The sequence below is a fragment of the Impatiens glandulifera genome, chromosome 1, assembly GCF_907164915.1.
Source record: "Impatiens glandulifera chromosome 1, dImpGla2.1, whole genome shotgun sequence".
Classification (NCBI taxonomy): Eukaryota; Viridiplantae; Streptophyta; class Magnoliopsida; order Ericales; family Balsaminaceae; genus Impatiens; species Impatiens glandulifera.
Genome location: NC_061862.1, coordinates 22,132,459 through 22,159,697, shown reverse-complemented (window position 1 = coordinate 22,159,697; position 27,239 = coordinate 22,132,459). Strand labels below are relative to the sequence as shown.

General features: G+C 34.5%; 4 protein-coding genes across 4 annotated transcripts; 3 read left to right on the top strand and 1 right to left on the bottom strand.

The window, feature by feature from the left end:
• Window positions 1–646: 646 nt before the first annotated feature.
• Window positions 647–5,665, top strand: LOC124920713 (4-hydroxy-3-methylbut-2-en-1-yl diphosphate synthase (ferredoxin), chloroplastic). Its single transcript, XM_047461267.1, has 20 exons — window positions 647–823; window positions 1,025–1,262; window positions 1,814–1,971; window positions 2,377–2,483; window positions 2,578–2,678; window positions 2,759–2,835; window positions 2,924–3,043; window positions 3,148–3,378; window positions 3,454–3,570; window positions 3,643–3,717; window positions 3,818–3,895; window positions 3,979–4,038; window positions 4,124–4,186; window positions 4,275–4,419; window positions 4,496–4,634; window positions 4,707–4,784; window positions 4,857–5,016; window positions 5,087–5,185; window positions 5,267–5,371; window positions 5,454–5,665. The coding sequence occupies exons 2-20, from the start codon at window positions 1,052–1,054 to the stop codon at window positions 5,556–5,558; spliced, it is 2,229 nt and encodes a 742-aa protein (XP_047317223.1). The 5' UTR covers window positions 647–823; window positions 1,025–1,051; the 3' UTR covers window positions 5,559–5,665.
• A 157-nt stretch (window positions 5,666–5,822) lies between these two features.
• Window positions 5,823–7,726, bottom strand: LOC124920868 (probable aquaporin PIP2-8). Its single transcript, XM_047461443.1, has 5 exons — window positions 7,411–7,726; window positions 7,051–7,346; window positions 6,837–6,977; window positions 6,618–6,750; window positions 5,823–6,340 (listed from the first exon to the last, which is right to left on the bottom strand). Exons 1-5 carry the CDS (start codon window positions 7,724–7,726, stop codon window positions 5,823–5,825), a joined length of 1,404 nt encoding a protein of 467 aa, XP_047317399.1.
• A 1,459-nt stretch (window positions 7,727–9,185) lies between these two features.
• On the top strand, window positions 9,186–13,654 carry LOC124921344 (vacuolar fusion protein MON1 homolog). The gene is made up of 14 exons (XM_047461989.1): window positions 9,186–9,734; window positions 9,980–10,059; window positions 10,160–10,231; window positions 10,372–10,411; window positions 10,798–10,899; window positions 11,065–11,186; window positions 11,430–11,562; window positions 11,670–11,761; window positions 11,916–11,997; window positions 12,153–12,217; window positions 12,606–12,896; window positions 12,976–13,067; window positions 13,158–13,222; window positions 13,456–13,654. Exons 1-14 carry the CDS (start codon window positions 9,342–9,344, stop codon window positions 13,549–13,551), a joined length of 1,725 nt encoding a protein of 574 aa, XP_047317945.1. The 5' UTR covers window positions 9,186–9,341; the 3' UTR covers window positions 13,552–13,654.
• Window positions 13,655–15,043: 1,389 nt separating this feature from the next.
• LOC124921839 (double-stranded RNA-binding protein 2-like) lies at window positions 15,044–17,880 on the top strand. Its single transcript, XM_047462539.1, has 3 exons — window positions 15,044–15,595; window positions 16,570–16,789; window positions 16,867–17,880. Exons 1-3 carry the CDS (start codon window positions 15,350–15,352, stop codon window positions 17,631–17,633), a joined length of 1,233 nt encoding a protein of 410 aa, XP_047318495.1. The 5' UTR covers window positions 15,044–15,349; the 3' UTR covers window positions 17,634–17,880.
• Window positions 17,881–27,239: the final 9,359 nt, after the last annotated feature.

Here is a 27,239-nt window from a genome sequence, read left to right as displayed (position 1 = left end):
ACGCCCCACGCCCAAGGGCCACGACCCACGCCTAAGGGCCACGACCCACGCCCAAGGGCCACGCCCCACGCCCAAGAGCCACGCCCAAAGCCCAAACCCTAAACTAAGCATTTTAACTCTAACTAAATACTACTTAATAACTTATGAAAAGCAAGAATTAGAGGAACAACCAAAGTATATCAAGAACTTTCACTTTAACAAACTATCAACTAGAAAACGCAAAAAGTACCATGTTTCGAAGAATGCGGTCATAGTGAGAGAAGGGTTGAGCAAAGGAAAGAGAGGGGTTGAGCGTGGGGCTGTGTCGCCGAGGAAGAGAGAGGGACGGTGGCGCGGGGCTGTGTCGCCGGGGAAGAGAGAGGGACAGTGTCGCCAGGAAGAGGAAGAGACGGGGAGTAAAGGGAAAACGGGAAGGAGAAGGGGAAAGGAAAAGGAAGAAAAAAAAAGAAAAAAGGAAAAAAAAAAGTAAAAAGGTTATTAAGGGTAAAATTGGAAAAAATTTAAAAAAAAGGTTAAAAAACAAAAACTTTATTAGTAAGGTTAAAAATCAAAATACCCTTCTTTTAAGGGTTATATTATCAAATTTCCCCATATGCCCATGTAGTGTATTAGAGAGATGCTCAAGCTCTAGTTTTGTCTGGTTTTGCAAGTGATTTTCACATTTAATCCCACCAAAATCCTCTCCACCACTCTCTCTCTCTGTCCCTTTCTCGTTCTAGATTCTTCAATTCGAGCTCGATCAGCCATCCGTACGTGCAGCATTTCTACTCTAGAGAGGAGGAGAAGAGCAGGAGCCGAATAGCGACCGAACGCTCCGATTCCTGTAATAGATTTCGCTCATCTTGCTTTCATTTCTTCCTTATTATCTTCTTTTATGTTCATCGTGAACGATTTTGTGAGTTTGATGTTATGACTGAGTTGTGTTGAGAAGGAAAATTCTGTTTTATTTTTCTACTCTAGCTTACTATTTGATTAATTTGTTCTGATGAACTATTTTCTTTTTTTTATCTGTGTGGATGTAAAGGTTAATACATAGCTTGTGGTTGAAAAAATGGCGTCTGGAGCTGTTCCAGCGTCGTTCACTGGTCTGAGAAGGAGAGATTATTATGGTTTAGGATTAACAAGAAGTGCAGGTTTTGTGAAGATTTCTGATGTGCAGCGGGTGAAATTTGGACGGAGGAGTGTCTCTGTGATTAAAAACTCAAATCCTGGTCCAGAAATGGCTGAACTTGAGCCTGCATCTGAAGGGAGCACTCTGTTAGGTATTGAATTAACTTTTATATTTTTTCAAAGAGTTCACCTATTTCTTCTGTATTTACAACTATAACAGATCATAATGAACAAATCATAAATTTAACTTCTGATACTTAGTCTATATATAGTTTCCATCATACTCTTAAAGGGTATCATTTCCAAGGAAGAAAATGGAGGGGATTCATTAAAATGGAAAGAAGGGAATGGAAGGGAAGAGAGGAGAAGAGAAAGGCTAATATTACCTCTTGTTTAAATCATTCATCTTCTCTTCCTTTGTCCTCTTTTTTTTTCCCTCCTAGTTGGAGTAGTGGAAGATGCTATAAAGTTTGAGATTTTCTACCCCTCTATTCTTAACATAAACCAAACAAACCTGAGCTCCTCTAGTTTTCCTAACCGAATGAGGAAACACTGTCACCTCTCCAATCTTCCCCTCCCAACACCTCAATAAAGCATAGAGTAATTGTGAAAATAACATTGGATGTAAAGTTGAGCATTTGGTTTGCCCCATTAAAGTATGTAAAGACTACTAAATACATGAAACCTACCTTTGTGGATGTAGTTCCTAGGCAAAAGTACTGTGAATCCCCGCACAAAACTGTTAGAAGGAAGACTAGGACAGTAATGGTGGGCAATGTAGCTATTGGGAGCGAGCATCCAATAAGGATTCAAACTATGACAACAACTGATACAAAGGATGTTGCTGCAACGGTTGAACAGGTACTTGATTTTTTCCACTCTTATGCATCATAGCTTCACTTTTGAATACTAATTATTTACCATCAATTCTTTCAACTGATTCACATGAAGGATGCATTCAGATTAACTCTTTTGTTATGTTTTTTGTGATGCACATAAAAAATATGGATGACTGGTCAACGGTTGAGATGAAGCAAGATGTGCATCCTACTTTTCTAATTAGAAGATGCCAAATGTCTAGGGTTGCTGAAAGGAGTATTAGCATTAGATCAAATATTAGAATTTGCAACAAACTAGCATGATGAGTTTATAGAACATTTTCTTATGGATGTTGATTAAAATTGGATGAAGATTGTAAGTGGTAGACACAAAAAGAATGTGAAAAGGTGATATTGTCATAATGAAGTTAGTTAATATGTGTCACAGGTGATCAAAATAGCCGATAAGGGGGCAGATATTGTTCGGATAACTGTACAAGGGAAGAAAGAAGCAGATGCATGTTATGACATTAAAAATTCCCTTGTTCAGAAGAAGTATGGCTATGAAATATTGTTATTTGCATCAATATAAATATGCATCTCAATTCTTCATTTGCTTATTACCATTGGAATCTCCTATTTCATGCAGTTACAACATACCTCTAGTGGCTGACATTCACTTTGCACCATCTGTTGCTATGAGAGTAGCCGAATGTTTTGAAAAAATTCGTGTCAACCCTGGAAACTTTGGTAATCATAGTGGAAAATGTTTTCAGTATTGTATATTGGGAAAAAGTTATATTTTTGGTTGTAAGAGTGACTTGTTGCAGCTGATAGACGGGCTCAGTTTGAGACACTGGAGTACACAGAGGATGACTATCAAAAAGAACTTGAGCACATAGAACAGGTGAGGTCCATAGAAACTTGATCGATGTGCATTTTCAAATTTTAACTGTAGAAAATGTTTATTTACACATTTTCCACTTTTATTGCAGGTGTTTTCTCCATTGGTCGAGAAATGCAAGAAATATGGAAGGGCAATGCGAATTGGAACAAATCATGGAAGTCTTTCAGATCGAATAATGAGCTACTATGGAGATTCTCCCAGGGGAATGGTGTGAATATTTATTCTTACAACCCTGACTATTACTGCTACTAAACTGCCCTTAATTTCATTCCAATTGTAGATTTAACTCCACTGATCTCATATCCAAAACAGGTTGAATCTGCTTTTGAATTTGCTCGAATCTGTCGGAAGTTGGACTATCACAATTTTGTGTTTTCAATGAAAGCAAGCAACCCTGTTGTCATGGTTCAGGCATACCGTTTGCTAGTGGCTGAAATGTATGTTCAAGGATGGGACTACCCATTGCATTTGGGAGTTACTGAAGCTGGGGAAGGTGAAGATGGACGAATGAAATCTGCCATTGGCATTGGAACCCTTCTTCAGGTAACTGCTAATAATAAATGTACACAAATTCCCGTATAATGATTGAGCCAATAACATTTGATATTTAAAACTCAGGATGGCTTGGGTGATACCATTAGAGTCTCCCTTACAGAGCCTCCAGAAGAGGAGATAGATCCTTGTCGGAGGCTGGCTAACCTCGGACAAAGAGCTGCTGAAATTCAACAAGGCGTGGTAAGATTAGTTCAGTGTAGAATCTTTTTTTATAAAAAAAATAATATTATTTTGGTTAAACTTTTTGGTTAGGCACCATTTGAAGAGAAACACAGAAATTACTTTGATTTTCAACGTCGGTCTGGTCAACTGCCTCTACAGAAAGAGGTCAAATTTAATCCTTTTCTGTTGGGAGGATTTCTATTTTTGGCTCTTACATGCCTTTTTAAGACATCTAAACTAAAGTATTAATGTTTGCTTAATGAAGGGTGAAGAGGTGGACTACAGAGGCGTACTACACCGCGATGGTTCTGTTCTTATGTCTGTTTCCTTGGATCAATTGAAGGTTATTCTCAATTGGACTCCATATATATATATGATCATCTGTTTTCATTAAATTTGTCTGATTCTTGTCTGTTTTTTTCCCAGAAACCTGAGCTCCTCTACAAATCACTAGCAGCTAAGCTTGTTGTGGGCATGCCCTTTAAGGTTTACTACCCTATTTTTCTTTTCCCCTATGAAATTTATTGCCTCAATTCTAAACAACTGATTAATTCACTAAATATCAATATAGGATCTTGCAACAGTAGATTCTATCTTATTGAGAGAGCTTCCTCCATTAGACGACAGTGATGCTGTAAGTAATCCTCTCTTAAAATATAAAAAGAGTTCATCATTTAAGCTTTTTAAAAAACACTTTACTATTATCCTTGTTCCATGATCAGCGGCTTGCTCTTAAGAGGTTGATAGATGTAAGCATGGGAGTCATTGCTCCTTTGTCAGAGCAGTTGACTAAGCCATTACCTCATGCCATTGTTCTTGCAAATCTCAAAGAAATATCAACCGGTGCTCACAAGCTCTTGCCAGAAGGTGCATTTTCTAATTTTGAGCTTTTATGATATGCAGCCTTCTTCCGTGTGAACATTATTTAAAAGTAAATTTGCAGGAACACGCCTGGTTGTTTCTCTCCGCGGAGATGAAACTTATGAACAGCTTGAAATTCTAAAATCCATTGATGCTATGATGATTCTTCATGATCTCCCATTTACAGAGCAAAAGATCAGCAGAGTACACGCAGCTAGGAGGTATCGTAAATCATAATTAGTAGTTATATAGTTAAGTAAATGGTCTGAACTTGGTCTTTCCTTTTACTGCAGGCTGTTAGAATTTCTTACTGAAAATGTTCTGAACTTCCCAGTAATCCACCATATTCAGTTCCCCAGTGGCATTCACAAGTAATGTCTTACAAACTTGTTGAGGATGCTTGTTGGAACTAGGGTCTTGAAAGTTTATCCTTGTATTTGCAGGGACGATTTGGTCATTGGTGCCGGTAGTAATGCCGGAGCACTATTGGTTGATGGGCTTGGAGACGGCGTTCTCTTAGAAGCACCGGATCAAGACTTTGATTTCATTAGAAATACTTCTTTCAATTTGCTACAAGGCTGTAGAATGCGCAATACAAAGACAGTAAGTATAAACACATATATAACATATGGATGCCCGATTCCTCATCCTCATTGTTCTACTGTAATTCCAGGAATACGTGTCGTGCCCGTCTTGCGGAAGAACACTATTTGACCTTCAAGAGATAAGTGCGGAAATAAGAGAGAAAACATCGCACTTACCCGGTGTTTCTGTAAGTTGTATCACGATTAATTACGAATGATCAATCAATACTTCATTCATAATAGTCCTGATTTAAAGTAAAATCTTGTAGATTGCTATAATGGGATGTATTGTGAATGGACCCGGTGAGATGGCGGATGCTGACTTTGGTTACGTTGGTGGTTCACCAGGGAAGATTGATCTATATGTTGGAAAGGTAACAACATTTTTTTTTATGATTTATATTATAATAAGCTTTCTTTCTTCTGATAATAATGGTTTGAAATAAAATAAATCAGACGGTCCTAAAACGAGGAATTGAGATGGAGCATGCAACAGACGCCTTAATCCAACTGATTAAAGATAATGGACGATGGGTAGATCCTCCTCCAGCAGAAGAATAAATTGCAATTCAATACAAACATATATGTAGTAACTAGTAAGTACATTGATTGAGCTTAATAATATTTCTAATATAAATTGTGAAAATAATTGAACAATCTTTTTTCTTTTTTCTTTTTTCTTTTTGGTTTCTAATCATCAATATCCAATAACAACAACTCTATCTAAAAGTATGCAAAAGGGCATGGGATAGACTATTGCATAGATTTGATCTATATGAATATGAATATCAAGATCAATTCAATTGAATTGAATTGAATTAGAGATTAGAATGAGGATAGAGGAATCTCTCTTCTAGCGCCATAGCCGTACTGAGATCGTTCTATGTTTTGCTGCCTCTTCTTATACACGAATCCTGCAAATCCTACTACGCATAGACCAGCAATCACTCCAAATGCAATTCCGGCCTTCTTTCCGGCGCTCATTCCAGATTTTTCCTTTGACGTCTCCTCCTCCACTAAGTTACCGACGCCGATCCTCGGGGCAGCAAATCCATGCGCAGGAGCTGGAGCTGGAGATGGAGATTCTTCACTTGTTGGAGACGGTGGAGAGGCAGGACTATGTAGATCTGGTGGAGGCGCAGGGGGAGAAGAAATCGATTCAGGCGATGGTGTAGGACTAAGTGGCGCGCCGGGGGAAGGGCTCGGTGGTATAGGAATTGGAGGAGACGGATCTTGAGATGTAGTCATTGTGATGAGTGAGAGAAGCACCAAGAGAATAGCCATCGCCATTGGCAAAACGATGCTTCTCTCAACAGAAGATGAAGAAATCTGAGATCCAAACCCTAGCCAGTAGAAACTTAAACTTGAAAGCAGATCTAAAAGACGAGCCGCGTAAAAGAGAAAGAGAGAGAGACCAATGATAAGAGGACACGTGGTAGATAGTGGAGAGAGGGAAAAGTCGGTGGGAAGCTCTTTTAGATAATAAAAATAGAAAGAGAATATTTTAATAAAAAAAGTTTGTATGAGCTTTTACAACATAATAATAATTAATAATAAATAGGAATTACAAATGTTAATAATTTTAGGCATGGCTCCTGAAAGAACTGAAGGCTCCATTACTCCTGAAAGAACTCATGGTATTGCTGCTCCTGAATGAAGTCAAGGCAGCTTTGATAGATGTTCCTCTAAGAATATATTCATGATAAATTGCTGCTACTGTTGCCCCAATTAATGGTCCAACCCAGAATATCCACTGCCATATTATATAAATGCATTTTGTTTTATTTAATTATAAATAAAACTTATTAATTATTTGTTATATAAGTGAGTGCAACTTACATGGTCATCCCACACCTTCTTGTTATCATAGATGACTGCAGCCCCAAAACTCCTAGCCGGGTTGATTCCGGTGCCGGTGATGTGAATTGTCGCCAAATGAACCACGAAAACCGCAAATCCAATAGGAAGCGGAGCCAATACCTGATTTTCAAATATATATTATTTATTAATTAATTAAGAAATGATTTTGATGATTTATAATTAAATTACTTACGGGAACATGTGAGTCCCTAGCGCTTCTCTTTGGATCCGTGGCTGAGAAAACGGTATAGACTAAAACAAAAGTGCCAATGATCTCGGCTCCAAGTGCGGTACGATTACTGTATCCTGATCCGACCTCGTTGGCACCACCACCGTACCTGTCAAAGTAAGCCGATTGAAAGGCCTTCACCAATCCTACGCCACATACCGCGCCCACACTCTGCGCGACCATGTACATAATACATCGGATTAACGACACCCTCCTTGCCACGAACAGCCCGAATGTCACAGCCGGATTAATATGTCCACCTATATTAATTATATATATGCATGTAATTAAATTAAATTAAAATAAGAATGATAAGTTAGGTACCTGAAATGCCGGCGGTGCAGTAAACGAGGACGAAGATCATGCCACCAAAGGCCCATGCAATGCCGAGAGTATCGACGCCATCGCATTGGTTGGTGTCGGGATTGTTGGGATCGGTTTGGCTATTGTGGCCGATGCATGTAAGGATGGTGATGTAGAGGAATAACAATGTGGCTATGAATTCTGCGATCACTGCCCTGTAAAATGACCATCTGATTAGCTCTTGCTGATCTATTAACGGAGCCGGTGGCGGATCTTGGTAGTCCTTTGTAATTGCGTCGCCTTGCCTCGCGGCAGACTCTTCTTCTTCTTTCACCATCTGCATGCTGAAACATTCACTTAAGAGATCAGAACAGAACAGAATGAGATTGGAACATCCAATCCAATGCTCTACTATTTATGGCTTGACCGGACAATTAGAACTATATGTGCATGAGAGATCACAAGTTAATCTCATCGTCACGATTAGAGGTTGAGTTTTTTTATATCCTTTTTTTAAAATCCAATGCTATTATTTCAATTTAAATGAAGTTAATATTTTTTTTTAAGAAATTAAATTTTATTAAAATACAAATAAAATATTAATTTACAAATAATAATAAAAAATAATGAATATTCAGATTTTAAAATATAAAAAATTAAAAAAAAAACATCCAAACAGTTAGCAATTTTTTGTACGTGACTTTTAACACGAACTGATTTGATGTTTATATAAATGGGTGATGAAATAATGAGATGAAATAATGCGTCGGAGAATTTTTACCCAGAATTTTGAACCTTAGTGAATTTTTTTTTTTTGTAAGGCTTGGTAAGCAAATGTTTGGTCAAATCTTAACTGACCATCTATAGCTGATTTTTTCTAAATAAACAAAAGAAAAAAATATGCGACAAATTCACATACATACCTGTCTCCAAATTGGATCAATAATAACATCATCAATGGATCAAAAACTTCATATATAGTCATCAAACGGGATATTTGATGAAATAACCTTAATAATTGCCTTAATTGGGTAAATTACTCGTGCCTAATAAAAATTGTGTAAATGACCACTTCCTATTTTTCTGATGAAAATACCTTGTCGCGACACGATTGTCTCGCGACGGAAATTAAAGACTGAATTGAATTGAGTATAATTGTCCAGCATGATCGTCTCGCGACGGAAATTAAAGACTGAATTGAGTATAATTGTTCAGCATGATCGTCTCGCAATGGCACGATCGTCTCGCGACGAAAATTAAAGACTAAATTGAGTATAATTGTTCAGCACGATCGTCTCGCGACGAAAATTAAAGACTAAATTGAATATAATTGTTCAGGATGATCGTCTCGTGACGGCACGATCGTCTCGTGACGGCACGATCGTCTCGCGACGGAAATTCAAGACTAAATTGAGTATAATTGTTCAGCATGATCGTCTCGCGACGGCACGATCATCTCGCAACGGGAATATTTTCGTCCGTATTAGGGTTCATTTCATCCAATTTCCCCATCAAATTGGATTTATCATTCATGGACGTTGAAGTCAAAATAGCGACACTAATAAAATAAAAATATATAGTTGGGTATCGGATTTGAGACCGACCCCAGACCCGAAAAGTTACCTTCTTCATTCCCAACATCCGACCCGAATCTGAATTAAAATACTCAAACCCCGAGACTATCGTGGATAGATATCCACGGGTATCAAAATTACGAGTATCCATTGACATCGATGAGTTCGTATTGATTTATCAAAGGACCCTCTTTCTCATAAAAATAAATAAAAAACTGTTCCCGGTCTAAGGTCCGGTCCGTTAACTCGTCCAACCGTTGGAATTGCAATTTAGCAAGCAAGAATGGATGTGAGACTTGAGAATTGGGAGAGGAAATGCCGAATTGAAGTGTTAACTTTGTGTCCAACGCCTTTTTGATTGCAGTAATTATCGCGGCAATGGCGTTGGATTTAAAATCCGATACGTCATCTGACTCCGACGGCACAATAGAGGACCAAAACCCCAATTCCATTGATCAGTCACTTGACGCCATCGAAACTCAGCTAACAACCATTGCCTTGGGGGGAGGCCAACCTAATGAACCTCAATTCTCTTCCATCCAAGAAGGACTTTCACTTGAAGAAGAAGAAGAAGAAGAAGAAGATACCTCATCTCTTGGTTTTTCTTCTCATCCTCAAATACACCGGACATTCAACCCCACCGGCACCAGACCTATCGCTGCTGCGTCTGGAATTGATCAGGAGGTTGGTCACATTAATGCATTTCGTGAAGGATCGGCTGCTCAAGCTTCTTCTTCTTCGTGGGTTCCGGGAAAGCGACACATCGATGAAGTGAGTCAAAAAAGCATACATTTTGACTTGTTTAATGTATATATGCACATGGTCTAAACAGTTGCAAACTTCTACTCTAATATAAGTAAGAAGCAATTGAGTAAGTTTCAAATATCCTAATAAATACTTACTAAAAACTTAAGATCAAATCTATCACTAAAATTTATATAGCTGCCAACAGTTTTGATGCCTGTGATCCCCCACAATAGGATCATCTAGTAAAATAACAAATTAATTATATGCAGGATGATGCTTCTGTTTCGTGGAGGAAAAGAAAGAAACACTTTTTCATTTTGAGTAATTCTGGCAAACCAATCTATTCGAGGTGGGTGGGTATCAACAACTTGTTTTGTCTTTGCCTAGTTGTCTTGTTTCTCAGATCAATCATCTTCTATAATCTCATTGATGTATGTAACAACTTAAAGATATGGGGATGAACACAAGCTCGCTGGATTTTCAGCAACTTTACAAGCTATCATTTCCTTTGTTGATAATGGGTAATAATTTGCTATATCTACACATTTGGATATTTTATCAAGAATATTATCAGCAAGTTTGAGCTTTCCTAGAACTGGTAAATAATATGAGGAAATGTCAGTTAGGAGAATTCAATTGTTTCCTGCAATCTACTTTTCAGGGGAGATCATATTAAATGGGTAAGAGCAGGCAAACACCAGGTCAGATTCTCTTATTCATGCTAATATTGCGCTGTTTTCACTTAAATTGGGTTCATTTTAATATTCCACAATTGTTCAGATTTTGTTTTCATACATGGGCATCAATGTTTTCTCATTTAGTATATGATCTTAATTAACCGTATTTCAGTGTACACGTGTTATGGGTTTTCCCTTCACGAATTAATGATACTTCCTATTACTGACTCTGGCCATATTTAACTTCTATTTATATATATTTCTACAGCCATCTTTGTATTTCACTTAGTTTTTGAAGAATGATCAATATATTTACAATATAATGAATTTTACTAGAGCATGCCCTGATAAAACATAAAATATAGAGTTTGTATATTAATTAGCATTTGTAGTTTTTGTTGCATTTTCAGGTGGTATTTCTTGTAAAAGGTTCCATCTACTTAGTTTGCATAAGCTGCACAGAGGAGACTTATGAGTCACTCAAAGGACAGTTAGAGCTCATATATGGTCAGGTACCCATTTTTTTCCTACTTTGAAAATTAAAATCTTAAAGATTCTGTCATATATACGGAAATGATCCTTTTGCATATTTGCTCGCTATTAGCATATTGTAACTAGCAGAGATGAAACTCTTTCTTCAGTCACTAAATTAACGTTATAAAAAAATTTAAATGCAGATGATTCTCATTCTTACAAAGTCTATAAATAGATGTTTTGAGAAGAATCCGAAGTTTGATATGACTCCTTTGCTTGGAGGAACAGATGCCGTCTTCTCATCACTTATCCACTCTTTTGGTTGGTTTGTTCTATGCTCCCTTACAGCCAACTATTTTTCTCTGTTCCATACTATCCATTCATCCAGATTGTTTTCCTTGCTCCTTCCTTTTGGTCTTTTGACTTGTTTGCACTTGTGCAGCTTTTAGTAGAAAAGGCTTTTTGTTCTTCTATTTTTTCATCCTTCATAATTGGGTCTGCAGCTTTATAGGGAAAATCATGACGTTTTCATGTTTATTTAAATAGATGTCAAATTCCTCAACTGCAGGAATCCAGCCAGTTTTCTTCATGCTTACACATGTCTTCCACTTCCATATGCAACGAGACAAGCAACTGCTTCCATATTGCAAGACATTGCTGATTCAGGTGTCCTATTTGCAATATTGATGTGCAAACACAAGGTCTTTCCTCGGACCACTCAAAAAGAACTTCCCCTATCCTTCAACCAAAACCGAAGAAGTGAGAATTCCTTTGATGTTTTATAAGCACTAGTTTGGATCACATGCAGGTGATCAGCCTTGTAGGTGCACAAAAAGCTTCACTTCATCCTGACGATATGATGCTGCTTTCAAATTTTGTCATGTCATCAGAATCATTTAGGCAAGCATATTTAGCTTTGCACACCAATGTCCCGTTTTTTTTCTTCAGGTGCTAGAGGTCCATACAAAATTCCCTTTTAGCCATACTAGTTTTTGCACGGCTAAATTGGAATAGTACTTTCATTCCTAAAACTATGTTTTACTGGTTGTTGCAGGATGTCCGAGTCATTCTCTCCAATTTGTCTTCCAAGATATAATCCCATGGGATTCTTGTATGCTTATGTTTGCTATTTTGATGTGAGTGAAGCCTAAATCAATAGTTACTGCTCAAAACTAATCCAAATGCATTCTTCCAAAATTACAAATTAAGACGCATTATTCTCTTCTTTTACTTTTTAATACAATTTTTTTTCCATCCAAGAGTTCCTCAGAATCATGGTGCTTCTTGCCAGGTTGATACATACTTAATGTTGCTTACAACCAGTTCATCTGCCTTCTATCATCTCAAAGATTGTAGGTAAAATAACTATTTCTGTTATTTTATAGAACAGTTAAGGTTTGTGCTACTAGATTAGAGAACAATTAAGGTCTGTGCCACTAGATTACACTAAATTTGTTTTTAGTTTTTTTTTTAAAAAAAGTTCATTTCATTAAATGGAAAAATGTTACGTACATCAAAGAATGGAGGTGCAAAGACCCATTGGCATTCAATCTGCTCATGGTCGGCTCCCACAAACGGGTTAACTGCCTTGAGTCATTACCGGCTTGAGCAGGACTCAAACAGATTACACTAAACTTGTTAAACCAGCCTCCTGAATATCTTTATCACAACCCTATTTGATTATGTTAGATTACTATATGAAATGTACCTTTCCTTTGTTAAAAAGGTTGGATCCATTTTCCAGGCTACGCATCGAAAAAGTCCTTTTGAAATCAAACGTTCTTGGTGAAGCTCAAAGATCTATGTTAGAAGGAGGGATGCATGTTGAGGATCTACCTTGTACTGGTTCTTCCTCTCCTTCTGTAGATCGTCAGTCCAAGGTTGTGGCTAATTCATCAGATATATTCAGAGAAACATTCGTGGGTATTGGAGGTCCTGATGGACTTTGGCATTTCATGTATCATAGTATATCCTTAGACCAATATGTGTCTTCGGAGCTCTCTTCTCCAATAAATGGTTTTCGGCAGCAAAAAAGGTAATGACAAATAACCTATGATGTGATTTTCTCTTTGCCGCTCTTTTTTTGTGCGACAGTTATATATATCTGGTTGCAGGTTGTTTATAAGTTATCAAAAGATGTATGCTTCCATGCACGACAAAGATGTTGGACCACATAAAACACAGTTTAGAAGAGATGAGAATTATGGTAAAGTCATTATACCATTAAATTTAGTCTTTTTTCTAAAAAGAAAACTTTAATCTTCCATTTTCTGGCAATGGGTTCTTTATATGACAGTATTGCTTTACTGGGTCACCCCTGAATTCGAATTCTATGCAGCATTTGACCCCCTGGCTGACAAGGTACACTATTACTTACCATTATTGTTTTTTCTCTAAACAATGACTATTAATGCTTCTTGTTAGGGATGAAAAATAGTTTCAGACTCAATCTTATTGAACCAGGTTAAATCTTCCTTCATTGGCTGTTACATGAAGCATGCAGGATCTGAGATTGATCACTCATTTATATTTTTCAATGATTTTTTCGTTACATTATCCTTTTCACAGTATGTTTTACGGGTTTTTGCTTACAGGAAACAGCGATAAAGACCTGTAATCGGGTATGCGAATGGGTGAAAGACATTGAAAATGAGATATTTCTGCTGGGAAGTAGCCCCTTTTCCTGGTGATGATTTCTTCAAAACCAGAAAACACTCTACAGTTTCAAAGCTATCTGCATCTTCTTTGTTATTTATAACTTTGAACCTGCTTATAAATAACATACTATTTTTCTTTGTTTCATTTCCCATTTTTCTCATATAACAACTTTATTTAGATAATAATAATATTAATAACATTTATATATTTGTATTTATGAGGAAGGAAATAGGAAAGATGTGTTCTTTATTAATTATTATTTGCTTGTCCATATTAATTTTTAATATAAATTTCCTTCAATTTATACTTGGTCATTTATTTCTCTTTGATATTTATTAATCTTGGTACTCTCTTTTTTTTTCTTTTTCTGTTACTGTTAATTTAATTTAATTTTATTTAATTTTATTTATTACTATACATATTTAAATATATCTGAAGTCAATCATCGATTTTAATAAAGGTTCATGTATTAATGACTGACCACATTTATTATTAATAAGGCATGTATGTATGGCCATATTTATTGCTACATTAAAGTATTTATGACATGGTAGTAAATTTTCAACTGTAAGTAAATTATTGTTCCTATTTACTTTCAACTACTATAAAATAAAGACTTTCATAATTTTTTTCATTTTTATTTTCAAATAAATTGTCATATCATCATCCCTCCTTAAAAAAATTAAATTATGATTATTTTATTTTGTTCAAACAATCTAAATAAAGATTATTTTTATTTTATCACATCAAACAAGCTCTTGCATTATTTGATTCAATACATCCACATGTTAAATTATTTATATTTGAAATTCACATATATCTGACTTTTTTTTTTAATAGAGTGATGACATTTTTTCTTTTAAATAGTGGTAATTTCTTTCAAAGTCAAGATGTGAGCTATATTAATGAATTTGTTTGCCACTAATGCCCCCACACCAAAATGGTAATAGAAAAAAAAAACTATTTTATTTTAGAAAAGAATTAAACTTGAATAGACATTTGATAATGTTTGATCTTTTAAAAATCAATAAATCTTTCATTAAAAAAAATTAATTTTTATGAGAAGTTATAAATAGTGCAATAATTTGACAAGAAAGGATTCAAAAATTTCATCTTTTATTAAATTTTTAATTTACTTAATAAATATCACATCATTATATTTCTTGTCAAATTATTTACTTCCTTTATCATTTTTTATTTTATTTCTCAAGCAAGCTCTTACATTATTCAATTCAATACATATCCATTGGATATGTTAGATTATGTATATTTGAAATTCATATATATATCTGACTTTTTTTTTATAAAAGAGTGATTGACATTTTATTTTTTCAAATAATGGTAATTTATTTCCAAGTCAGGATGTGAGCTATATTAATGAATTTGTTTGCCATTAATGCCCACACAAGGGCTGTTTCCATATATTGGTTTTTATATTGTAAGTTAAAATTAATAATAATAATAATAATAATAATAATATAGTAGAAAAAATGATTCTTAAAATTGAAAACAAAGTCACAATTCCAATAAAATAACTCCAAAAAAGCACCCCTCTTTACTCCTCACTGGCCAACAACATCTCTTTCTCTCTCTTCCCACTTTCTGTTTATGTCCATTTGATTTAACCACTCTTCTTCTTCTTCTCTAGCAAAACCCTAAAAATCTGTTCTTTTTGAACCAATTTTACCTTTTTCAACATTACATTACAAGTAATAACATGATCCTCTCAAAGTACACCTGCATCATCGTCTTCGTCTCCCCAACACTCCTTCACCCTTAGATATTGATATACTACTACTTCAACTTCCATTGCTAACTCTGTCTGAGGAGATGTACAAGAACCAGCTGCAAGAATTGGCGCAGAGGAGCTGCTTCAATCTCCCTTCCTACACCTGCATAAGAGAAGGTCCCGACCATGCCCCGCGTTTCAAGGCCACCGTCAATTTCAACCGCGAGACCTTCGAGAGTCCCAATTATTGCACAACTCTCCGTCAGGCCGAACACGCAGCTGCTGAAGTCGCACTCTCTTCGCTCTCCTCCCACGGTCCTTCCCATTCCCTCGCTGCCAGGATCCTTGTAAGTAATATTAAACTTGTTTTTCTTATTTTCTTTAATTTTTCAATTGATGAGGGATCAATGGAGCTATCGTGCGCCGTTCTTGATCAGCCGGTTTGACCCCTATTTCAGATCTTCTGAGGCAGAGTTTTGATTACATGCGAAATTACCAATATGCCCTTCATTTCTTACTTAATTCAAAGCAAATTATGATGAGGATGATTCTTGTTTGGCTTATAAAAACTACTTTCTAAAACTATCACACTTGTTAATAATTATTTGATTAGTTAGTGATTGATTAAATGTGGAAAGTTCCCTAGTTTGGCATCAGTCAACAATCAATTGTTTTGGCTTAATTATCCACACTGGATATAATCAGGTTTCGTGTCCAAAAGACAAAATGTTATGGGTTCGATTTTTACTTTCGATGTTGTAAGTTGAGGTGGGGGTTGTGCTCGGAGTTGTCCAACAAGAGTACAAGACCATGCTATGTCTATAATCTATATAGGTTAGTTTAGACTTTAGAGTAGTAGTGTAGAGTTATTGTTATTGCACCCTTAATATGAATATGAAAAAGACCCATGTTTGAGATTGTCCACTTTTCATTGAATTGTTACCTGGTTATTGAGATCAATGTGATTACTGATTATGTACAGAGACAAAGAAGCTATTGCTGATGCGGCTTAAATAGTTGCATTTTATATATGGAAAATCTTTTGAAAACCCACCCATAATTTATGGTCTTGTCTCCATTAATTTAATGTGCTGGGTGAGTTAGGTACATATGCATGTGCTTTGCTTCATGATTTATTAATTGATGATGTTTCTATTGGCCACACATTTTCTTTATGCTCACAACCATATTTTCTTGTTTGTGTATTAATATTTCTGATCAGTTATGTTATTCAAAACTAATATTATGCTCTGCTCCACTAAATAATTTGAATTATTATAGTTCTAATGGCTTAAAATTAAAATGTTCTTTACGTGGTTAGGATGAAACGGGTGTTTACAAGAATCTGTTGCAAGAGATTGCACAGAGAGTTGGATCGCCTTTGCCTCAATATACAACTTTCAGGTTTGGTCTTGGACACTTACCTGTCTTCACCGGTGTAGTTGAACTAGCTGGAATCACCTTTACTGGTGAACCGGCCAAGAACAAGAAGCAAGCAGAGAAGAATGCCGCCTTAGCAGCTTGGACATCTCTTAAGCAATGTCAGTACTAATTCTCCATATTAATGCTTTGTTTGTTTGGGCTTTGAATTCTTAAGTTGAATTTGCTTTGACCACAGTAGCTCAAGAAGGAGATGCTGCTGCTTCTAGATCATCATCGTCGTCGGATGCAGATAACACCACCACCACCGATGAGCTAGAACAAGTTAGAATCGCACGAGCTTTGTTTAACCACCTTTTGAAGGCGAAGATTTCAACATCATCAAATGCTCCACCTGTTCCATTTGAAAAGAAATTTCAAATCCTTAATCCCCCTAGAAGACCATCAAGTCCCCAAAATACTTCTAAAATCCTGCCCTTCTTTTCCCAAAAGACGACGATTTCTAGGACCAGACCCAAAACTCCACCATCCATGATCGAAACTGGTCCAATCTTGCCCCAGAAGTTTCCCACCGCTCCTCATTATGTCCCTTTTCAGTATTCAAGAACTCCTCACTGTAGTAGTAGAATAGCCCCACCGGTCACAGTAAGAAGTGCAGTACCAGTTTATTCTGCACAGCCGTTTCCAATTCGAATGCCTCCACCTGTCTGTATTAGGCAGGCTGTGTGTTCTTCTTCACCCCTTCTTCCTAAGGTTAATAATAATAATAGTAATAATACACCTGTAGTAGTATTATCTTCTTCTGCTGCTACTTCACAAGGAACTGGAAACAATAAGAGTAATAAAAATGATCATCCTCTGTCTATGCAACTTCCTCGTGCTGAAGTAGCTTCGGGTCCTTCTTCACCACCATTTCCAAATGGAGATTTGTCAACAATAAAGGAATTGCCTCGTGTAGAAGGAGAAGTCAGTGCAGTAAAATCTTTGGAGCAGCTCAAGATCTGATGATAATGAAAAGCCCATGCAGGATTTCAATCCTCTAGAGAAATCAAAGCGTTTGGTATGTAATTGTTTGTTATGTTTTTCTTTTTGGGTCTCCCATTTTTGTTTATTGCCACAATGTTCGTTTAAATATTGGAAGCTACATATATGGGTGCAGTTTAATATAGCTGTAGAAGCTGCTGCCTTGTATTGATCAGTTTCTTCTGGACTGGAGTAGTAGAATCTAATGGTTAAAAAACTCTTATTATGACTTGATGGTGATTATATTAGTATCTAATATTTGTGTTCAATATCTCAACTAGTAGGTCTCCTAATGTTTGTTTCAATCTCATAATTTGTCTCACAATAAGTTGTGGGTGTTAATTATTATTGCATAATTGGTATTATTAACCACAAATCATGTATGACAAAGATTTCAAAACACTTTATTGTTGGGGCCTTGTTTGATGAGAGTTTATTTTCAAGTAAGCCTAGGTCAAACAAGTCATTGGCATCTCAAAAGCAAGAGTGTATAAGAAGCATGCAGGACCATGTTAAATAAGAAAAGAAAATTACCATATATGACCATACAAGACTTTACTTGTGCCATTATTATTATGAGACTTTAGGATTAAGCATATGAATGATTGAATGAATGTTATTTTCATTTTCTTTCTTCTTCATGTATTTATTTATATTGTTTGGGACAAGAGGTGACAAGAGGTAGTTATGTCATGAGATGTGGGATGAAGAGACAAGGGGAATTATTACTATGAAGGACCATTCATTCTCATGTTTTTTTTTTTGCAAAATGGGTATGGCTATGAGACTCATCATCATCACCCACAATGCAAATGCAGATGCAAATGGTGTAAAAAGTAGGCTGGTGGTGGTGGTGATGAGTGGTGACCCACAAGAAAAGCAAATGCTTGCTTGCTTAAATTACACCCCAAACTGCCAAAAGACACACACACACTTCCTTTTCTCTTATTAACCATTTGTGGGTAAAAACTTTTTTGGGTGAAAGTAACAAGAGCAAGAGGCCTATGACAAATGTCAATTCAAAACCACAACTAAAATTTAATATCTATAGAGTCAATGGGAGTAACCGACACACTCATTTTCCCTATTTGTCTAGGGTAGAACCAATTTATTCAAACATACCTAGTTAGATTTACATAAATATGTTGAGATTTTATAATCAAAATAAAACCAAATACATTAGACATTGATTTTCTTTATTTGTGAGAGATTTGTTTGTTAATTATATATATAAAATAAAAAAAAGACCTCCATCTCCATGTGCAAATGGATGATGATGATGATAATCATGGTGGTGGTGGTGGTGGGGTCCAATCTCCACTTCAACAACCCAAAATGTGATATGTCCACCTCATCATCATTCTATTGGGTATTTAAGCAACATATCTCTTGGGATTGGTAGGGGTTGATGCATGGGATCACGCCCAGACATAATTGGCCCCCACCAAAGAAGAAGTGGGGGACTTTGATTTTTGACCCCTTCAAGAGGGACCCCCATAAATAAATTGGTTTAAGGGGATTTAAACATATTCCTTCTCTATGGAGAGAAAATTAAATATAAATGTAAAAAAATAAAATAAAAAGCAATGGCTCAAGGCAAAAGGAGATGGATGGGAACCCTCCACCCACAGTATAACAAGTAACAACAACATCACTCTCATTAAAGCAAACAAACAAAAGAAAAAGAAAGATTGACAAATTAGCTAGAGAGATTCAAGGAAGGGGGACAAAGTGGAAGAATATTGTTAATCCCAAATTCCCAATCACCTAAAGTTGAAAAAAAAAAGAATAAGAAGAAGAAGAAGGAAGAAAGAAGAAAGAAAACATACCCATTTTGACTTTGCTATTACTCATCATGCCTCATTGATTGTTCTATACTATTTTAATATACAAATTAGTAGACTCTAACAAAGAAATCTCTTAAAAGAAAGTCATCCCATTTGACATTTTAATATAGAGATATGAAGATATATAGTTTAACTAGTGACATATAATACTAGGTCTTTATGTTTAATTATCATTTAAAATTACCCTTAAATTGTAATCCATCAAGTATAATCCAGACTGATTATTATCAACTATGCATGTGATGTATCCTTATTTGAAAAAACACAATGGATTTATTTAATTCTTTGAACTAAAATGGTCTAGTTATATTAAAAATTCACATTTATGGTTAATTAGTTTGAATACTACAAGTGTTAAGTATTCTTTGCAAGTTATCATTCATTGGAATAGGAAAGTTTAAAGTTCATAATCATGATTAATCTCACATGTCAAAAGTTGTATTAACAATTAGTTGCTTAGATGAAGGGCCATGCATGATGATTCATACATGATTTTGTTTTTTTAATATTATTTATAAAAAACATAGCAATCAACTTTTTTACTGTTACTGATGGATGGTGAAAAAATGCCTTTCTTTTTGTTGATTGCATAGTGAAAAGTTTAAATAACTTTGAAGTTTCCTAGTATTAATGCATTAACATGATATGGTTAATAATAAATTATACAGCACAATTAATCATATTCTATCTACTTTAAATTTGTCACTAGATTACCAAATAAATCTAGCTATAAATAATTTTGAAGGATTGCATAAATTTTTATCGTTTAGCTAGGTCACATATTTTTCTGATTATTTCATCTCTGACTTTAAATAAAGCTATCCTAATAATTATAGGTTGTTGTGTGTATAATTTGATTGTCATAATTTCTTTTTGTTTTTCTCTATTTTAAAACTGGGTTTACTTTCCTATTATTTAATATGATGTTACACTTAAAGTATTTTATTTATATGTTATAAATGACTGCATTTATCATGTTATAAATGAATTATTTAAATAAAATAAACATTTATCTATGACTACACATGGTGAAATCATCTGAATGCATAAAAATGGTTTGATCACAAAGATGTCAAAATATATAATATATGAGAACACAAATTAACTAAAAATTCATTCTTAATTATACATAAAGAGATTGTTTGATCATTTGGTCTTTAGATTTTTGTTTAAAATGTAATTATCAATTCATTTATTTAATAATTTTTTTTATTTGTTAAAATAACAATATTATCTTTTACAAAAAACCCCCAAATAAGAAATAGAGAAAAAAAGAAAATATAAAAGATTAGTATATTAAATATAAAAGTATTTTATTATATATATTTTTTTGTAAATTTTATCGAATAGATTTAAAAAAAAAAAAATCTTGATAAAACTCAACAACCACTTTCTCAAACCAGATCAAAGCATATGTTTGAATATGTCAGTTAATCAAACAAAGAAGAATAAAAAATTTCAATATATATTAATATTATATATAGAGAATGAAAAAGTGAAGTTTGGCGCGTAGTTTTAGGGGTTTGTGCATAAATAAAAACAGGTCTGGAATTAAGAAACCACTTTGAAATTCTCTCTAATCCTCATCCCACCATTATTAATCCATCTGCCTACCACCATTATTAATCCATCTGCCTACCAATTTAATTATTTACTAATTAAGGCTGGACTGCTCTGGTCGGTCGGTCCGGTCATGTTTATATATATATATATATATATATATATATATAAATATAACTCGATTTAGAGTTGGTTATGTACATGTTTGTTTGTCACAGGTATAAAATAATTAATGATGGTAAATGATTTTGAGGAGATAATATTTTTTTTAGTAAAATTATTTAAAAGTATTTAATATATAAATAAAATATATAATAATAATTTAAATTAAAGAGTATTTTTAGAGGTGAGAAAAAATTACCGATATTATCGGTATATCGAAAATACTGTACTGTAATATATCAAAAATATCGATTTTTTAGGTATATAAAAAAAGGTAAAGTATGATACCGATACCGAATTTATTTGTACATATAGGTGATTTTCAAAATTTTGGTATACGGAAATAATATTTATAAATTAATATATAATACTTAGAAGGAAATAAATAAATTTAATATTAATTTAATTATAAAAATCATAGTTTTGAAACCTAGCATGGTCCGCCGGTCAGACTGGCAAACCCGGTGAACCAGTTGTCAAACCGGGTTGAGTTAATAAAAAATTAGAAATGTAATCAACCTAGTTAAATTCAGCCAACCCGCCAATTGGACAGGAAATCCAACCGTCCGAGTTAACCTAGCGGGTTTATCCTATTTTAAAAAAAATCACTTATCACTCCCCGTTTTTTGGTTCCCATTGAGTTTACCTATTTATAGTTTCATGTGGGTAGATTATCCATTTCTAGTTGTAGACACTAAGAATGACAAACTTTTTCATTCATCCACTAGTTGAACCAGTTGATCCACCGGTTGAACTAGTAACCCAATGACCTAGTCCCTTCACTATGTTGATGACCGGATCGGGTTTCAAAACTATGATAAGAACATAATTTTTAAAAATCAAATCAAAATATATTTATGTTGTAATATTATTTAATATATGCAATCTCTAATATTATATTTTACGATATATAATTTTATTTCACTATAAAATGTTCGATTTAGTTTTCATAATATACTCAATATAGTCTATATGTTGTCAAGTTCATCTCAAATACAAAATATGACTCAAAAGATAGTAACTCTTATATATTTTGGGAACACTATTGTAACGCCAAAAATCGACCCATTCCGAGAAGAGATTTTCGTTACTCAATAGTCGCGCCCCATAACTCACATTCTCTCGTGTCTCGAGTGAGACAATGAACCAAAATAGTAATGTTTGACTAAAGTGTATTTAAAAATGTCGATTTAGACTAGCTTTACATTTTAGAGTCGCCACCTAATTTACTTATAGGAAAGAAAAATATTTTGCGTGTTTAAACGTGTTTTAAAGATTTTGTTCTTAGTTCGGTGCTTGGTTACACATGAGAAAGGGCTCCCACGTTATGTCTCACGTGTCTGTCACATTATAGGTTCCACTTTAAACTTTGGCCATTTAAAATAATATTATTTTACACTTTATTTATTTATTCAATCATAGGGCATGCGTCTAAAGGTAAATCCAAACCTAAACATGTGTCTAGTTTATATCATTTTATTCCTAAAACATGTGCCTATGTCATGGTCCTAAATCTAAAAATAAAAATGTTAGTACATGTAGATGAGTAGCGAAGCTCGAGGAATGGTACAAGATGCCTTCCTCACTATCCGAGAGCAAGAACGCCCGATCTTTACCCGAGCTCTCATTTTTGGATCTTCCTCCCCTAAACCTATCGGGTTCTTCTTCCTCTTCTACCTCCCCTTCCTTCTCCAGATCCTCCTCCTTTTCTAGTAATTTTCTCATGTGCCTTGTGATCCTCGTGTCTTAGGGATCGTCTGACTTCTCACCTTATGGAATTTGATTTAAAGATTATCAGTTTGCTTTTTTCTGAAAGTCTTGTGTGTTTTGTTAAGCAACATCGGGGAAAGAGAAGAACAAATAAAGAAAAAATGGGAAAGAATGGTCTAGAAAGGATCACATGTTATGAGATCCCCTCTATCCCTCTATTCCCCCTCATTATGAGGGGCAAAACGGTCAAATTATTATTTTTTATTTTTAAATATAACTTTTTTTGCCCCTCCCCGTGAGGGGAACAAAGGGATCTCATAATAGGGGAACATTTTTGAGAAGGGTCTGAGTACTTTTCTGGCCCCTAGACCTTGTTTAGTCTGCTTCTTTAGGGTCTAGGCATCTGCGCTTGGGCCCTGTTTATTTTGCATGTTTGGGGTCTCGGCATCCGTGCTTGAGCCCTATTTAATTTTATTTCTCTTCATTCTGAAAAACAAAAGAAGCAAATAATGTTAATGAATATATAAAATTTTATTGTAAGATCATTTAATATATTAAAATTATACAATTAGAGTGTCTACATAATGCTTTTCTTGGACAGTGTTTGAAAAAATTACGACGAGTTTTTGAAAAATGAATGTCCAAATTTGACAGCATAAACGCCACATTTGCAAACAACCTAATTTATAGTTTTATTTAGACTCATTTTTATTTATTTATTTTTGAAAGCATTAAAATGATGAATAGATAAAACATGACGATCACATGATCGATAATATCCCGATTTCGGTGCTCGTTGGTTGCCTTGTCGAGAGGTTTTGATCTTGAAAGATGTTCGTCTTGTGTCCATGAAACATGGTATGATTAGCTTTTAACTCTAGCCAATGTGTTGACTGGTGATGTAAGTGTCTCATCCGAGCATGGATATTGAGACTTTACAACGCAAATGTCATAAAAAAATGCACTTAGAATTTGTGTTCTCGCAATTATTTGGGATATATATATATATATATATATATATATATATATATATATATATATATATATATATATATATATATATATATATATATATATTTTTTTTTTATGAAAGAGAAACTTTTGTCCAAGCATTATTTCTAACGTCTTAAATCAAACTTTTAACTTTGCGCTACATGCTTTAAAATTTTGTCTCACTTCCTTTATTTAATATTTTTTTTTGAAGAGATTCTTCGTCATTCTCGACTTGAGAGATCTCTTATTGTACTCGGGGTACTATCTAACAAAATCGGTACACTCGTGTTGCTTTTGAGGCACATCAAGACGTGAGTCTAAATGACATTGAGTGGTAGTTTCAATGTCTCACCCACTTTGAGTATTATTATATATTTTGTTTTTTTTTGTAGCGATCTGGTATATTTAATATAATCGATATACATATACTCTTACTTTTAACAATCAGGATGAGAGTCTGGGTGAGCATTATGTGGTGATTTCAAAATCTCAACCATGAGAGAAGTTTCTTTTCTTCTTTTTTTAGCAATATAGGTACATCTAACATAATCGATACACTCGCGTTTTTGCTTTTAGACAATAAAGACAAGAGTCTAGATGAATACGTAGTGGTGATTTCAATGATTCAACCTTGATGACTTCTTTGACTCATTTATTATTATTTATTTTTTTAAGCCTAGAGTTTGAGTCATCTCTTATTTTTTGAAACATTTTTCTTTTCTTTTAGGAAGCGGAACAATTTTTTTATTCACGTGGTTTGAGCTTAGGCTTTGATTTTTTCACGAGTTTCCATTTTTTTTAGAATTAGCCGTGAATACACGAAATGATGCAATTGGATATCCTTTGCTCGAACCGTTTAGGAAATTATCAAGTTCCTTTTTTAAAACAATTGTCGAAGGGACACTATTTTCTCGGCTCGTACTTGTTTTCTAATATTAATTTTTTTCTTGTCTTCTTTTTTATGAGAGAGGGATCTTGGCGACATTTCCTCACATTATCTTTTTGAAAACGAATGGTTATAGCCGGACCTCGAGACAAGACTTCCTACGTATCATTTTGAGAGAATAATCAAGTGGAAACGTAGTTCAAAAATGTAAAATATTAGTTTTATTTTGGAAATTCTCTTAGTGTGAACTAGGGTTTTATTCTTTTTCTTCGGTTTCATTTTTGGAATACCCCTAGTGTGAACTAGGTTTATTTATTTATTTATTTATTTTGAATGGTTTAGAATACACTACTTGCGGTAAACGACTTACGCTTCATGACCATTTTTTTAAAGATGGCTTACAATGCTTCTTACATATCATCTCTATATTTTTTCATTTTTTTTCCTTTTTTTGATCAGATGGTTTAGAATGCGCTATCAGTGATAAGCGTCTTACATCATATCTCTTTTATTTTTAATTTTTTGGATGACTTACAATGCATTATCGGGGATAAACGTCTTATATCAAATCATTTTTTATTTTTTTAGGAATAGACTTTTTATTCGTATTTTTAGAAGAATGCCCATAGTATTGAAATTAGGAATATCGTCTTATTTGTTTTTTTACAAAGAGACATGACAATTATGACCGGGCCTAGTGAATATGTTGTTTGGTTTTTCCATCATCCAATCTTTTGATAAGAGAATGAAACCTGGCGAAAAAGAAGTGAACACGAAGATGCAGGTTGCTGTTGCGTCTATTGCGATGCTTTGAGGCGGCGTATTTTTGACAAAGTATCAAGTCATTAACGTAGTTCATGGTTTTCATTTTTTCATTTATTTATATACTCTAGCGTATGAATTATGATGCTATTTATTAGAAAACTCATTAGCATGAGAATTATAGTTTTATCACCGTTTATGTTTTTCTGATATTATTTTATTTTATTTTTCATTCATCATCATTTTGTAGTTCCCTTAACGTAAAACTAGGATTTTATTACTGTTCATGTTGTTATCGTCATTCTCATTATTTTTTTGTTGATACAAATATTTTTAATGCAAATGATGTTAATTCATGCATATGCAAATACAATCCTACGAAGGGTCGATCATTTCTAAATTCTTCATTCATGACATTTTTATACCTTCAATTGTACCATCAATCAATTATGGGAAGAATTTGCATCCTTAGGTTGTCCGGGAGACCCTTCATTGTCTTTTGTGATTTTACCTTGAATGTTTGACTCACTAATTTGAGTAGACATAGATTTTTCTTCCATGAACATCGTTTTTGAGTCTAAACTTTAGTCATGTTCTTGGGACCTAGAACCATTACTTATAATCAAGAGATCATGTCCAAATTTTGTGCTTAGATTTTTCGGGAGGTACTTCATCACCTTCCGTGATTTACCTTGAATGTTTGACTTACTAGCTTGAGTAAACATTATGATTCTTTTCCACAAGAATAGTTCTGGATTCTAAGATGTAGTTGCGGTCTTAGTACCTAAAATTATTGCTTATGATTGAGAGATCATGTCTTAGTTGAAGACCAATAAAACAAACACAATTATTGACGACTTCAGATTTATATCGGACATTGTCACTTGCTCGAGTCACTCCGAGATGTCGTACGAATAACTTATTAAGGCCACATCAAAACTATAATAAGCCTCTCATTGATGGAGTGCATCATCTCTCAGTTTTGATACTGGTCTAGCATTTCTCGCATGCTTATTTATTCGCAATACATTGCTTTATTTACATGGTTGGCTATTATAGTTACCCTTTTGTTCGAATGGAATCAAATGTTTTCAAAACGATTTAACGAGGCCACTTCGATTTTGTTAAGCATACCAAACGCACAAGACATTTGAGGATTGTTGTCCATTCTCGTCCTTGTATTTGATCTTTAGTTGAGCTATAGAGATCTGAAGTTGTGAGTTATGATCATGAATTGAAGGTTGATGAATGGCGTGACAACCCTAAATCACGTATTTGTCCTTAACATCTTTGCATACTTGAGTTGCTTTGAGATGTCATCGTATGTACATATGATAACATGTCATAACTCCATCAAACTATAATAGCCTCCCGTCAATGGAGTGTATAATCTCTCATTTTTTTACATCGAGAAACATACCTCGCATGCTTGTATATCCACAATGCATTGCTCCATTGCCACATGGTTATCTTTTCTAGTTACTCTTTTTGTTTGAATTAATTAAAAAAATTCTTCAAAATGATAAAATGGGCTTACGCACATAATGTTGAGCATACCAATGTATAGAACCTTAAGGAAAAGTTTCCATTCTCGTCTTTATGTTTCTCATTATTGTTGTGTAGATTGAGAAATGTCTTCGTCCAGATGATATGACCGTCCTTGTCTCG

What these genes read in the sequence shown, in the direction of transcription:
- LOC124920713 (XM_047461267.1), top strand. Translation starts at nt 1,052, where the DNA reads ATGGCGTCTGGAGCTGTTCCAGCGTCGTTCACTGGTCTGAGAAGGAGA. An exon ending in GCATTGGAACCCTTCTTCAG is followed by an intron (nt 3,379 to 3,453) that starts GTAACTGCTAAT and finishes TTTAAAACTCAG; the next exon opens with GATGGCTTGGGTGATACCAT. An exon ending in TTCCCCAGTGGCATTCACAA is followed by an intron (nt 4,785 to 4,856) that starts GTAATGTCTTAC and finishes TTGTATTTGCAG; the next exon opens with GGACGATTTGGTCATTGGTG.
- LOC124920868 (XM_047461443.1), bottom strand. Translation starts at nt 7,726, where the DNA reads ATGGTGAAAGAAGAAGAAGAGTCTGCCGCGAGGCAAGGCGACGCAATT. An exon ending in AGAAGGTGTGGGATGACCAT is followed by an intron (nt 6,751 to 6,836) that starts GTAAGTTGCACT and finishes ATAATATGGCAG; the next exon opens with TGGATATTCTGGGTTGGACC. An exon ending in TACCATGAGTTCTTTCAGGA is followed by an intron (nt 6,341 to 6,617) that starts GTAATGGAGCCT and finishes TCTACTGGCTAG; the next exon opens with GGTTTGGATCTCAGATTTCT.
- LOC124921344 (XM_047461989.1), top strand. Translation starts at nt 9,342, where the DNA reads ATGGCGTTGGATTTAAAATCCGATACGTCATCTGACTCCGACGGCACA. An exon ending in TAGAGCTCATATATGGTCAG is followed by an intron (nt 10,900 to 11,064) that starts GTACCCATTTTT and finishes ATTTAAATGCAG; the next exon opens with ATGATTCTCATTCTTACAAA. An exon ending in CTTATCCACTCTTTTGGTTG is followed by an intron (nt 11,187 to 11,429) that starts GTTTGTTCTATG and finishes CCTCAACTGCAG; the next exon opens with GAATCCAGCCAGTTTTCTTC.
- LOC124921839 (XM_047462539.1), top strand. Translation starts at nt 15,350, where the DNA reads ATGTACAAGAACCAGCTGCAAGAATTGGCGCAGAGGAGCTGCTTCAAT. An exon ending in CCCTCGCTGCCAGGATCCTT is followed by an intron (nt 15,596 to 16,569) that starts GTAAGTAATATT and finishes TTACGTGGTTAG; the next exon opens with GATGAAACGGGTGTTTACAA. An exon ending in TTGGACATCTCTTAAGCAAT is followed by an intron (nt 16,790 to 16,866) that starts GTCAGTACTAAT and finishes CTTTGACCACAG; the next exon opens with TAGCTCAAGAAGGAGATGCT.